Source organism: Solanum verrucosum, unplaced genomic scaffold (assembly GCF_900185275.1).
Source record: "Solanum verrucosum unplaced genomic scaffold, falcon-dt-bn FXZP01000091.1, whole genome shotgun sequence".
NCBI classification, from domain to species: Eukaryota; Viridiplantae; Streptophyta; class Magnoliopsida; order Solanales; family Solanaceae; genus Solanum; species Solanum verrucosum.
Genome location: NW_026020358.1, coordinates 297,591 through 312,512, shown reverse-complemented (window position 1 = coordinate 312,512; position 14,922 = coordinate 297,591). Strand labels below are relative to the sequence as shown.

At 33.6% G+C, this 14,922-nt stretch overlaps 1 protein-coding gene across 6 annotated transcripts; it reads left to right on the top strand.

Annotated features, from left to right (window-relative positions):
- The first annotated feature begins 7,561 nt into the window (after positions 1 to 7,561).
- LOC125837751 (transcription factor bHLH49-like) lies at positions 7,562 to 11,687 on the top strand. 6 transcript variants are annotated; one of them, XM_049516831.1, is made up of 9 exons: positions 7,562 to 7,579; positions 8,877 to 9,953; positions 10,036 to 10,263; positions 10,342 to 10,407; positions 10,486 to 10,554; positions 10,795 to 10,866; positions 10,970 to 11,167; positions 11,477 to 11,561; positions 11,650 to 11,687. In XM_049516831.1, exons 2-9 carry the CDS (start codon positions 9,102 to 9,104, stop codon positions 11,685 to 11,687), a joined length of 1,608 nt encoding a protein of 535 aa, XP_049372788.1. In that variant the 5' UTR covers positions 7,562 to 7,579; positions 8,877 to 9,101. The 6 variants fall into 6 exon arrangements, with proteins under 6 accessions (XP_049372788.1, XP_049372787.1, XP_049372785.1 ...); XM_049516830.1 differs by having other exon boundaries at positions 7,566 to 7,583; XM_049516828.1 differs by lacking the exon at positions 7,562 to 7,579 and adding an exon at positions 7,830 to 7,860.
- Positions 11,688 to 14,922: the final 3,235 nt, after the last annotated feature.

Sequence of the window (14,922 nt, the reverse complement as noted above, 5' to 3'; positions counted from 1 at the left end):
GAAATTTGTATAAAGTTGAAGAGGTAGATATACTATCTTATGTGTCATATACTAATAAGTTTGAGTATATCTCACGCGAAGTACCACGTTAGACGCTTGTATAACTCATTTCAACTTTATACAAATAATTTAAGCGTCTACTTGTGCAAACTCAAAATTGAAGATTATAAATATCAGCTGAAATCAAGTTAAAAAAATACATCTCTATATTATGTCATTTGTGGCTCTCCATTTAAAATACTAACACACACCACCAACAGATGTGGTGCAGTGTGGTGCAGTGGATGAAATAACTTTTTTCTTAACCAGAGGTCAATAATTCCATGTAACGACCTGATTCTGTCGTTAGGGAAAAACCAATGGTGAAAGAATTGGGGTCAGAAAACTTTTGAGTAGTAACTTGGGAATTCCTAGCTTGGGCCAGATTTAGATGAAATCGGAGTCATGAGAGGTCTAGGAAATCTGGTAATGAATGAGAGATCTAATTATGATTTTAATCACATGAGTAGATAGCTAAGATGTTAAGGAACCCGTACAACTTTACGGAATCGAATTCGGGCGAGTAGAACTCCTGAAACTGATTTTAGCGTGAACGAGTAGTTTTTGAAGGTGTGTTGTGAAATGGAGTTTGGAACTCAAATTTCGACTCACTGTTTCTGTGCAAGCCGCCAGGGTGGAAATTATCCCGCTAGGGTGGGACTGCTGTAGAGGGATAGGGCCCGTCACAGAGGGACAAACACGACTTTAGTCGGAAATAAACCCCAGAAACGTCATTATTCTGCAAACTTCGTTCTTAAGAGTTAGGAGACGACCCCAAGAGATTTCTTGATAGTTTCCAAGACTTTTGGTGCTAAAGGTAAGAATTTTACTCCCTAAATTCATTTTTTGATCTGTAGAACGTAAATTTATGGGTATTTATCGTTGGGGGAGGGTTTTGGCCTGAAGTTGATGGTGGAAAAAAGCCCTAGCTACACCTTAGGATCATGGGTTTGGTCTTGGGTTATTGGGTTTGTTATAATTCGGGTAAATTAGACCTTAATTATTGATCTTTGTGAGAAATTATGCGTTTGTAAACCAAGAACAAGCGGAAAGAATCCGAAAAGGGAAGACTCAAGTGTCTTAGGAGGATTCAAGCTTGGTTTCGAGGTAGGTGATGGTTTGATTTCATGTTTGTGTGATGTATGTTAGTAATTGCTTCATTGTAATGCATGTATATATGTGAATGTTGCACTATTGATCACACCTAATGCAAATGAGTATGAATGAACTATGGTAAGCCATGAATCAACACTTGATTGTATGATTATAAGAATGTACATTGTGATTGTGATTGTGGCATGTTGAATGGATTGGGTGTCACGTGCTGACACGCTAACTGGGATCAGATGTCACGTACCGACATACATATTGGAATGGGTGTCACGTTCCGACACACTAACTTGGATCGGGTGTCATGATCCGGCACACTAACAGTTTGGGTATGGGTTCCATTAGAGGACCATTGACTTGTCATATATGTGTATTATTGAGAATGTGGAATGGTACATTGCTCCTGAAATGATAACTGATATTGTATATGTTCGGTATATGCGTGTTTACTATGTTGTGACTGCTTTTATACATGTTTCACTTACTAGAATAGCCGCGTGATCCTACCAGTACACTGTGGTTGTGTACTAATAGTGCATTTGCTCCTTCTTTGTTGAGTACAGGGCATCTTCAGGCGGCTACGGATAGACCTCGTTTAGGAGATCCGTGAGCAAGATCGGATTCAAGGGTGAACTAGTTCTTTCAGGCTGTCATGGGTTCTCTATGTTTTAGTCCACTCTTTTCGAACTTAGACTTTCTAGTCAGACTTACTTGTATGTTTAGTTTGGGTTGTACCCATTTTCCTTAAACTTGTTGAACTTTAGATGTTTTGGTACATTGACTTTCAGATTTTAGGGGTGTTTTCCGCAATGTTTTAGTAACGAATTGTCAGACTTTCGGAGTATATGGAACTCCACTTTATTTCTTCATTTAAACCTGCTTCCATATCTTTAAATGTTTAGTTTTGGGGTTAGTTGGTTAGCAGTAATGGTTCTCCCACCGGAGGGTTAGTGTGGGTGTCAATCACGACGGTCTGGTCCTGGCATTCCAGCCCTGGAGGCTGGATATAGAAAAATCATTTGTACATAAATAGTGTTTCCCTCAAAATAAGACCCTATACAACACGAATCCAAATTAATCGAAATCTGATATAAATACTAGACATCGGATAAAAATAATTAAATACTAACATAAGTATATTAAAACCAACCCAATCAATGCAAATCATTTTCTCCTCTTACCCTTCCTATTTTATCAGTTTTAATACAATTCTTTAAGCTTAAGGATTAGATTATTTAGGAATTTTTTTAGCAAAGTGTGAAAAGAGATCTCCATTATTCTAAGATTAAATTACGTCTGTGTTTCAAGTACCAAGGCCAGCTAATAATCACTCCATGAGAGAAAGCAAAAAGGACAGTCCATCAGCATATAGTAATATATTAAATAATAAATACAATTGCTATTATTTAACTGTGACTAGAATAATAATAAAAAATTATGTTTAAAGAATTTTTAAAAATGAGTCAACTTCGAAAATAAAATAGAGAAGATCCTAACCCTACGATTAGATTACCTTTTTATAAAGGGCAACTCACACATACAATCGCTCGGTTAAAAATAATTATATCAGCTAGACAAATATATATATAAATTTATTGACCATTATTATTTTGATGAACAAATACACGAAGTAAAATTCCTTTTAAATTTTTTTTAGCTAGTATAACGACCTATTTTCGTTGTTATAGAAATGCCAACGGGGGAAAAATTTGGGGCCGAAAAACTTTTTTGTAATATTTGGATTTTTCCAACCTTGTCCAGATTTGGACGAAATTGAAGTCATCGAGGTGTTAGGAAATCTGGTAACAATCAAGTGAATTATTTATGATTTTGATTACATGAGTGGTTAGATAACTCGTTAAGGATTCCGTACGACTTTACGGAATTGAATTCGGGTGAGTAGAACTCCCGGAATCGATCTTAACGTAAAGGGTATTTTTTGAGCGTCGTTGGTTAGAGGTGTGTTGTGAAATGAGGATTTTGGAATTCTTTAAATAACTCACTGGTTCCGCGCAAGCCGCTTTAGCGGGATGGGTGTCTCTCTGGCGGGGCAGCTGTAGCGGGGTGGTGGCCGTTGTGGCGGGCTCGACGCGACTTAAGGTCGTTAATAAACCCCTAAACGACTTTATTATGCACTTTTTGACTTTTAGAGCTAAGGAACGAATCACAGGCGACTCCTACTCGTTTTTCACCATTCTGAAGGCTAAAGGTAAGGTTTTCAGTCCCCGAATACATTTTTCGATCCATAGAACGTAGTAGAATGGGTGAATATTGATGGGGGGAAGGTTTTGTTATAGATTCTATGGTGGAAACAACCCTAAATTGGATAATTGGGATCATGAGTATGATCTAGGATTCATAGAATTGTTAGTAATTCGGGTAATTAGTGATTGGTTATTGATTCCAGTATTATATTGATTATTTGTAGACCAAGAACAAGCAGAATGAATCCGGAAAGGGAAGGATCAAGTTTCTTAGGGTTTCAATCTTGTTTCGAGGTAGGTGATGGTTGTGATTGTGTGATGTATGTTTGTTCTTGCTTCATTATGATACATGTATGTATTGTAATGTTGCATCATTGATCACACTTGTTGTAAATGAGATAGATGAATGATGATTACCGTGAAATCATGACTTAATTGTATGATTTTGAGGATATACTTGTTATTGTGATTGTGGTGTGTTGAATGGATCAGTTGCCACGTTCCGGCATAACTAACTTGGATCGGTTGCCATGTTCCGGGATAACTATGGGATCGGTTGCCACGTTCTGACATAATTATGGGATCGGATACCACGTTCCGGTATGCTAACTGTTTGGGTTTGGGTTCCATGAGAGGGCTAATGATTTGATATAATTGCGTATCTTGAGAAATGTGAAGTTGCTCATTGTTCGTATATGTTGATGATATTGTCTATGTGATTATATTGTTATGATGACTTATGTATGTTGCACTTAGTGGGATAGCCGCGTGATCCTACCAGTACACTGTGGTTGTATACTAATACTGCACTTGCTCTTATTTTTGTTGAGTACAAGGCATCTTCAAGCGGCTACTGACAAACCTCGCTTAGGAGATCAGTGATCGTTCGAATTCAAGGGTGAGTCAATTCTTCCGGGCTGCCATGGGTTCTCTTTTGTCAATGTCCACCATTTTTGGACTTGAACTATGTTCTATTAGTTATTAGTACATTAGTTGGGGGTTGCATCCCTTCTTGTTTAGACTTGTTGAACGTTAGATGTTTTGGTGACTTTCAAGTTCTACGTTATTTCTTCCGCATTGTTTAGTTCTTGTTATACTTTTGTTGGAGTTTATGGGAACTCTCTATTTATTTCCTTAGCATTTAGCTTGCTTCCGTAACTTAAATGACTTAGTTTTTAGATTTATTGCTTGGTTGGGTTGTAGTGGTGGTTCTCCCACCGAAGTGTTAGTTTGGGTGTTAATCACAACGGTCTGGGTCGTGACAGCTAGCCTTGCAAAACAAACTTGAAATTTACTCATATTCCCGTTGTTTTTTTATGTCAAATTATATCAATTATTTCATGATTAAGTAATTTAGCAAGGTAACTTTATAAAAATAGGTAATTCTATCAAATAATAAAAAATTATATGTAAATAATATTATGTACTTATTAAATTGAGATGAAATGCATTTAGTTCTTAGAACGATGATTTCCATAGATATGTGACAAGCAATTTAAATAATTATTTGTATTTGTAACAAAACTATAGATGCGTTATTATTCAATTTTAATATTGTATTGTTTGGATAATAATTAAAACGAAAATTGTTTAGTAATCCATATATATCAATTTATATAGGCCAAAATCTATTTTATTAGTAGTTTTTTTTTGCAATTACAGCTTATGGTTTCTCAATTTCTCTCACTTGTGTGTAAGAAGGTTATTTTACAATATAAGGTATCACAAAATGGATAACTAATAAAAAAAATAACTTTTGCAACCAAGAGAAAATGTATAACAGTAAAATTATGATAGAGTAATAAGTACTTATTTTTAATCAGGAATTTGAATTTGAGTTTTATTGAGTCATTTTTATTAAGTGTGCTTTGTTTTAAAATGTGAAATTTTTTATATGAATTAAAATTTAATCGAGTTTCAATATAAATATTAAATAAAAATTGAAGAAAATTGCTTTTTCAAGATTTTCAAGGATGATATTCTAGCGGAACTACTTTAGTACTTACGATAACTTCCATAGACTTACATATATATATATATATATGAGATATATCAAGCTTTTTAAAAGTTTCTGACAATACCAAACTTTTGATTGGATTTGCATTATTTGACAGAAAGATTACTCATTTACTCCTTATATTTATATGAGGGGCATTACAGATTTTTTTTCCCCTCTTTTTTTTTTTTTAAAAAAAAATATTACGCGAGAAAAAATACTTTCTAGGTCACCTACATTTTTTTTGGTTAATTTTATAATTATTTTTATAAGATATTTTCATTTTCATACCTAAGAGATCTGCATTTTTGGTTCATTTGAAGTAGCGAAGAGATCTTAATTCCTCAAATTATGCCGAAATTAAGTTAGAATACAGGTTATACTTTAGTCGAACTTAATAATTTTAGTTCAGATGTTCTATTTTTATTTTTAAAATTCATAAAATATGTATACATTGTTAATTTAGAACATAATAATTTAAAAGCATAAAGCATAAATAAATGACCTTAGTTGATAAGTAAACACTCAAATTTTGAGTATGCACATCTAGACATATTAACTCGTCTTCAATTGTCCAATTCATCCCTATTATGTCTCGTGGATCTCCGACACTAACCTGACATATAGATTTTGAAGGTGTCTAGATAATTATTTTGTAAGTTGGAGTATTCAATTGACACAATAAAGACAATAGAAATGTCTAGCTATAATATTCAAAATAGAGTGCTTACTTGTTAGCTAAAATCAAATTTATATATATATATATATATATATATATATATATATATATATATATATATATATATATGTACTATATCTAATTTAAATAAACTAGAATCTTGTACTCATAAGCTTAATAATTGTGTAACGAAGTCTTAGGGACCACCATTTCGTATTCCAACCATTTTTGACAGTTTTGTTTTGGAAACCAAGTCCTTTACATAAGAAAACGTATATATTTTTTAAATATTATTCTTGTTTATCACATTTTACTTGATTTTTTTCAAGAATATTTAAGATTTTTTTTTGTAATATATGTGGTTAGGGGTATTTTCATTTATGGATTATGGAAGGACAAAAAGACAGTAATTTTATTTCCATATTTTTTGATGAAGGGTGATTAATTGAAGATATTTAGTAAAATTGTCCCCACAGGCCACAACATAAATGTGACATGAACCAATCACAATTTCATTTTATAAAACTTTAATAGTTAACGAAATTGTTTTAGTACTCATATTTTGAGTGATTACACAAAAAATTCAAGTTCCTTTTAAGTTTCATTCTTAATCAATAATATCTATAGTTATCATATCACATCATATTATCATTACATTGTTAGTTTTGAGTTCTTTACATTTAATTGGTAGTGGTAAAGGGAAAATTACGATCTAAAATATGTTATATATTCTTGTATGGTTATATATAAAAATTTTGTGAATTCTTAGGTTTAACTCAATCTCAAAAACTAATTTAAAAGATGAAGATGGTTCAAACTCATATTAAATACACCATATTATTATGGGATCTGTTCAACTGTTCAACACTATGAAATCATGCTATTAAAAATAAAGTAAAAAACAAAAAAATAAGTCTTATTTCTTTTTGACAGAATAAAATTGAAAAAGAATTATTCCCTTCGTCTCATTTTATATTTTATGTGAAGTAGTATGACTCAACACAAAGTTTAAGAAAGTAATGAAGATTTTTAAAATTTGTGGTCCAAAATGAATAATAGAAATTTGTGTGACTGTAAATAATATCATTAAGAATAAAATAAATATTTTATAGTTAAATTGTTACTTAATATATAAATATTTATTTTTTTGGGATTAACTAAAAAGAAAAATAAGTTACATAAATTGGGATATAGGGAGTAATATATAAAATAAAATGTGATGATCTAAAAGAATTGTAGAAATTAGATGTCCATTATGACAAATAAAAAAATACAAAATCTTTTTACTTATTATGCCTCAATTAATTAATTTTGGAAAAGGTAGAACTTTTTGAAAATTTTAAAATTTTAATTTATACACTTTATAATCAATAGAAATAAAATGGTAAATTTATTGTGTCAATAATTATTTTCTTAATAGATATGCCGATTCAAAAGTGAATAAGTAATTAATGAGAGCGACTAATATTTTATATTCGTAAAGTAGGGGTGGTTAATGATCAATTAGCTCATTTTTTGATGCAGGCGTGGGTATAAATGCAGAGAACCTTTGTATGTAAGCTTTCTTTTTTAGTTCCTTCAAATACCTAACTCTTCTCTCTTTTAACTCTGCTTTTCTAATATTGTGACTCTATCTTTATTGCTTTCTGCTTGTTTTGTTTCTCTTATAATCTTCCTATAGTAACTACTGTACATTGCACTTTGAAAATTCAAAGAAAAATAAAAATAAAAATGAAGACATTGTACATTCTGTAACATTTAAACAAAAAAAAAAAAAAGTGTACTGTGTACAGAATACAGAGTTACAGACTACAGAGTAGCAGCAAAATAAGGTATCTTTCATCCTTTCTTGCCACTTTTGGGTCTTGTCCTTCTCAGTTTCAGAGCTGAGCTTAGGAAGTTGAGTCTCTGAGTGAGTATTTATGATAGCTGAAATTAATATCTCTTATTATTTTCAATTTACTTTACTTCTGAACACTTTCTTGAACATTTATTGAACTGGGATTGTGTTTTCTAGGACATTGGTTGCACTTCAAATTTTTTTTGAAGCAAAGCTTGGGACTTTGTTTCTCCCTTTGTGTGTATTGAACTGGGGTTGTGTTTTCTTGGACATTGGTGGCACTTTTCTTTGTAATTTTGAAGCAAAGTTTGGAACTTTGGTTCTTCCTTTGTGTGTATTGAACTGGGATTGTGTTTTCTTGGACATTGGTGGCACTTTTTTTTTTCTTTTTTTGGTAATTTTGAAGCAAAGTTTGGAACTTTGGTTCTTCCTTTGTGTGTATTAACTGGGATTGTGTTTTCTTGGACACCGGTGGCACTTTTTTTTGGTAATTTTGAAGCAAAGTTTGGAACTTTGGTTCTTCCTTTGTGTGAATTGAACTGGGGTTGTGTTTTCTTGGACATTGGTGACACTTTTCTTTGTAATTTTGAAGCAAAGCTTGGAACTTTGTTTCTCCCTTTGAGTATATTGAACTGGGATTGTGTTTTTTTGGACATTAGTGCATTTTTTTTTTCTGTTGGTAATTTTGAAGCAAAGCTTGGGACTTAGGTTCTCCCTTTGTGTGAATTGAACTGGGGTTGTGTTTTCTTGGGCATTGGTGACTTTTTTCTTGGTAAATTTGAAACAAAGCTTGGAACTTTGTTTCTCCCTTCTTCTGTATTGAACTGGGATGCTGTTAGTTACCTCTTTTCCAGTTGTTTGGGAGCAGGTAGCTTGACTGATTTCTCTGTGCTGCTTTTTTACCAAGCTTCTTGGAGGAATTCTCCTAAATTTTCTGGTGTAGTTACTTTCTTAGTTTTATTTTCATCTGTTGAACTAGATCTTTTGAATTATTTTTTTAATCATTAGGCACAAAACTAGAATCTTGTTCCTTCATTTTCTCTACCTGTATGGATGTGTAATGAAGTGGAGGCGTTTCACCAGCTGAACAATCGATCCCTCTCGTCTGGACAAGGATCTTTGGAAGTGGCCAATTGTTTGATGTGTATCTTATAGATTGTTTCCTGCTAATCAAATCTTGAGGCAAGGCAAGTTGTTTATTTAGTTTGTGTAAATTTGATTCATTTCCAAATAATGGATATGGGTAGCAAGAATGATACTCAAGGACAAAAGAGGAACAAGGATGCGGCGAATTTTCAGTCACCAAATATGTCGTTGGACTGGCAATTAAGTGGCAGCAACTTGACAAATGCATCCATGGGAATGATCCCTAATAGCAATCCTTTAGTAGATTCGGTTTTTCCCACTATTTGGGATCGGCCTACCAATTCGCCGCAGTTAAATTTCTATGGTAATAATGCTCAAATCAATCCTTGCACTATGAATCAGCACGAGATTGCAGCAATTGGCTTGGGCCCTGCAAGAGGTGTTATGAGTTGGAATCCACCAAATGCTATGCTGAAAGGGGCTATGTTTGTACCGCCTATTCCTGGAATGATTCCTCAAAGCTTAGCTCAGCTTCCAGCTGATTCGGGGTTCATTGAGAGAGCTGCAAGGTTTTCGTGCTTCAGTGGAGGAAACTTCAGCGATATGATGAACCGGCCTTTAAGCGTCCCTGAGTCTACTAAGCCTTGTTATAGGGGACTGGCACCAACGTGGAGAACGGAAGAGGTTCTTCCAAGCAACGGGTTAAACTCACCCTCTGTTGTGGACCCTCGGAAGCAGAACATACGAAGTGGTGTTGATAGTTCCAAAGATGTTTATTTACCTCATGAGAACAAGACTCATGAGCAAAGCCCTCTCAAGAATGAGAAAAAGAATGAAATATTTGCTAGGTCTCAGGATGAAGGAAAAGAATCAGTTGGATTGTCTGGAAATGAGTCTGATGAGGCTGAATGTAGTGGCCGTCAAGAGGAAATGGAAAGTGCCGGATTGGAGTCTTCCGCGAAGGGCCTTGGCTCAAGGAAAAGGAAAAAATATAGTCAGGTAGGACATTGTTAGTATGTTCTCTTCCAACCATTATAGCTACAAATGATTCCTTACTGAGTGTTCTTATAAATTTTGGCAGGGTACCGAGCTTGATCGAATGAAGGGAGTACAACAGCTGCCAGCTGAACCTGATAAAGAACTAACTAAAACTCAGAAAGGAGACGGAAGCTTACAGTCACCTTCTAGCAAGCATGGTGGAAAAAACAGTAGACAGAGGTCTCAATCTTCAGATCCACCTAAAGAAGAATACATACATGTTCGAGCTCGAAGAGGCCAGGCAACGAACAGCCATAGTCTTGCAGAAAGAGTAAGACTTCATAGTAGAAGCTTTAAGTTAGGGGATTTTACTTGTTTCGGAAATGATTTGAGTTTGTCCTGATTCTAGGTAAGGCGAGAGAAAATCAGTGAAAGGATGAAATTTCTGCAGGATCTTGTACCTGGTTGCGACAAGGTTTGTTTTATCGTTATACATATGGAGAACTTCTAATAGGCATTTGTTGTTCATGTTATCTCGGGCTTGAATTTTCAGGTCACTGGTAAAGCTGTAATGCTGGACGAAATCATTAATTATGTTCAATCTTTGCAAAGACAGGTTGAGGTATGAAAGCTATTAATTGATCTTTGGCTCATTTTTTCGAAATCGTATCTGTTCTTTCCTCAATGCCAAGTAAATTTTTTGGTTGCTTCACAATATGCTATTCAATGTAAACGATTAAACGATTCCCTCCCCTTACTCTATTTCCTTATCTCATGCTGAAGTAATTTTGTCATAAAAAAGTTTAAGAAATGCTGTTCATGGCTCTTATGTGCTTATGAATCTCTCTTGTTATTCTCACAGTTCCTCTCGATGAAGCTTTCAACAGTAAACCTGCGGCTAGATTTTAATCTTGATGGGGTCCTTGCAAAAGATGTAAGAACTAGTATAACCTTCAGAACGGAAATTACACAAAGCAGAATTCAGTGCAGAAATTCCTGTTACTAATACTGGTATATACATTTGCCTTTTATTGCAGCCACAAGCAGGTCCTTCGTCCTCACTTGCGTTTCCACCTGATAATATGACCATGACTTATGCTTCTTTGCATGGATGGCAATCTGGTCTGCTTCAATCAGGTCTTCCTGGTGATGGAAATTGTATTGATGCGTTCCGTAGATCCATCAATTCCCAATTCTCCACTATGAGTGGTGGCTACAGGGATCCTTCATCTCAGGTAGTATTTGGATAGCTACACCTTTCAGGTTTTAGGTTGTATCAATCACAGAGGCGGAGCTAGGATTTTTAGTTTATGGATTCTGAACCACAGTTCTTGATAGTTTTTTGTACATATTAAATGGATTTTAAACACATATATGGGGTTTGAGCCAAAGATACTAGTTTTTTGCCGAACCCATAACCTACATTGTGGCTCCGCCCCTGATTTGTCATATTTGTAGAAGAATACGTGGCATAATGAGTTGTGAACCGAAGGAACCTTGCTTCATGTTCTAACTATTCGCCTTGCAATTCATATCGTTTTCAGGTACCTAATGTATGGGATGATCAACTGCATAATGTCGTGGATATGGGATTCAATTCAACCGCGCCCCTTGATTGTCAGGATTTAAGTAAGTGTATTACGTGTTCCTGTGTAGTTTCCTCTTTCTAAATTAGCATCAGCTACCCTAATGATCTCCGAACTCTCTGTACTTTTAGGTTCTTTGCCACCCGACCAAATGAAAACAGAACCTTGAAATGTTTCAAATTGTTGTCAACCGAATACACTTTCCGTTTCTCTGGGGAGTAAGTTGCATAGATCATCGTAGCACTAAGAAAGATGATACGTTTGGGAAGTTATCACGCGGAGTCCCCATCTCTTAAATAGTGCTCCCGCGCCCTGCCGGAGGAGTTCTGAGTTCAGTTGTACAGCAAGTCCACAAATGTTCCCTTTTTATGTTCATTCTATATAGGTACAAAAAGTGAAGATTTATACAACATGATTGTGAGATTCTTCCATCAACAAATGCAAATGAGGGTTCACGAATTATGCGTTCCGGGTACTATATGCAAGCCTCTACCTTCTGCGTTCACTCTACACTCCCCAGACCGCACTTTGTGGAATTACATTGGGTATGTTGTTGTTGTTGTTGATACTATGTACAAGGGAGAATAGTCATTCATGTTTTAGTTATAATCTGTTGTATCATTGAAAGATGAAATGGTTGTACCCTTAATATGTATTGGAAGAAACTTGACAAATGTGTGATTTGTATGAAAAAAATAAAATGAATATGAATATATTAATGTAGTTCTTGAATTTCCATGTGTATCTGGATTAGTCGAGTCAGTAAATTTCAGATAAAATAGTTAGAATTTGATTTTGTTATTTTTTTTCTTTGTCATTGTACAGCAAATTATATGGTAGAAAGATGCCATAATGATATGTGTACTGTCTTTACCTACATTATCACATCAGTCAGTGAAATGGGGTCATGGAATTAATAAACAACTGAGTTGATAAGATTCTCTGTACCAGATGTCTAATAATCTTACAAGTTTCCAGGAAAAAGAAAAAAAATAAGAAGTTTTGGTGGGATAAGAGGAAAAGGAAAAGCATTAAAAATCTTCCAATATTCTGTTTGAAATGGGGATTGATTTATAGGGTATGTTTGATACGGAGGAAAACATTTTTTTTTATTTTTTGATGTTTGGATGGATAAATTTTTTGGAGAACATTTTCTTTAGGAAAATAAGTATTTTAAAAATGAGGAAAATGACCTTCTGAATTGAAGTAGGGAAAATTAGTTTTATAAGTGACATTTTATGTTTATTGTATTCCCCCATCCAGTGGCGGATGCAGGGTTTCTATTGGGTTCGGAAAAAAGAGAGTAGTGCCTAAGATTTGATCTTGGAACCTCAAGGTGAGCTTTGAACTCTTCAACTATTAAGCCAACCTTTAATTTTACATTTAGAAAGTTCAAAATCAATATATCGACATAAAAATTCTTTAAAATACCTTAAATATATAACATAATTTTTTGCCGAGGGGATTCAGGTGAACTCCCTCGGCTACCTCTAGGTCTGCCCCTGCACCCACCCATCCAATGCCCCAATTTCTATCCCTTTGTTAAGAAGTCCCACATCGGAAAAAGGATGGACAATTAATCTCCTAATATGGACTTGGACAATCTACTTCTCCTAAGCTAACTTTTGTGGTTGAGTTGAGTTCAAAATTCATCTTTATGTTGGGCCTCCATAATTTATTGTCCATGCTCCAGTTCACGAAGTCTGGGTCCCACATCGGAAAAAGGATGGACAATTGGTCACCTCATATGAACTAGTGCAATATTCTCTTTATAAGCTAATTTTCCGAATTAAGTTAGACCCAAAATCCATTTTTACATCCTTGACCATCTCCACCCAACCCACCTCTCACCCTCATAGGTTTTTGTTAAATTACTTAACTCCACGCACCTCTCATTGGTTTTTGCAAAATTACTTATAAATGTTCTTGAGTTAATATTTTTTTCTTTAATTACTAAACACTAGAAAATAAATAAGAAATCAATTTATTTTTTAAATAAATATTTTCTAAAATATATTTTTCATGAAAATTATTCTCTTTCCTACCAAATACACCCTTATATATTAAGGAGTTAAGAATTCACATTCCATTATTGTGTTCATCAAAGAATTCTATTAAATGTATTATTGATTATTCTAATAGTCACACTTTATCAAAAGGATCCAAAGTTGGTAGAAAGATTTGTTTCCATTTCCATCAGATCTCTTATCATTTACAAGGTCATAAAAGCTAGCTACTTTATGAATGTTTATCTATATGTTAGATGAGGTTGTGAATAAAATTATTTAATGTGATTTGTTGGCATCTGAACATCTTTGATTGTTTCATTTTCTTTTTCTACTACAAATTGTGAATATTTGAATTGCAAATCTTTATAACAAATATAATAGTCCATTCTCGATAGGAAAATGTTTTTTCTTTTATTTTGAAATTTGTGATCTTCTTTCTTGCGATTTATACATCGATTGTTCGAGAAAAAAAGTAAAAAATATTTTTAAAAAATTTAATGTGAGAAAAACATCTATATTATCACTCATTAGTTTGAGAAATATATTTTACTGTTGACTAAATCAAATGTGTGTATACACATACACTTAGGCGTGTCTTACCTTGAATTTTCATTCACCTGATTTTTTTTGCTGATACGTTTTTTTTTAAAATATATATTTTTAATTGATTTTTAAAGAGTGAAGTTATGTGTTTCCGTTTATATTTTCAATTGATATTTTTACATGTGTTAGCTAGTTATGTGTTGCCACTTTTTGCCTCGGTGGAACTATTTTTCATGCGACAGTTCACGTGATAACTTTCTTTAAAAAAACGAGAGAGTGTAATACATATACCATCACATATTACTTGAGGTGTGTTTCTCAAATTTATGAGTGATAGTTTAAATGTGTTTTTTACACTTAGGGGCGGACCTACATAAGAATATGAACTCACTTCGTTGAAAAATAACATACATATATATATATATGCATATTCGATCAATTTTTGAAATTGTATAAGTATATATTAAATTTAATTCCACTTACACAAGTGCAACGCTAGCTTAACGATAAAGGGGTTCAATTTTTTCCAAGAGTCCCAAGTTCAAATCTCGCCATCAACATTTAAAACTCAATTCGTTTTTTAAATATTTAAAAGTCTATATTTATTTTTTATATCTTGAACCTACTAGGTGAAAATTCTAGGTTCGTCACTGCTCAAACTCTAAATAGTTTAGGTGTGAAACTAGAAAAAAGGGACAATTTTAGGTATGTTTTTGAAATTTTACTAAAAAAAGAGAGAAGAAATTACTCTATTGTATCAGATTGTTTACGCACCCACTATACAACATTATACACTTATTACTTATAATTTCGTATAATACTATACACAAACTAAATTTTCATCTTCAATTT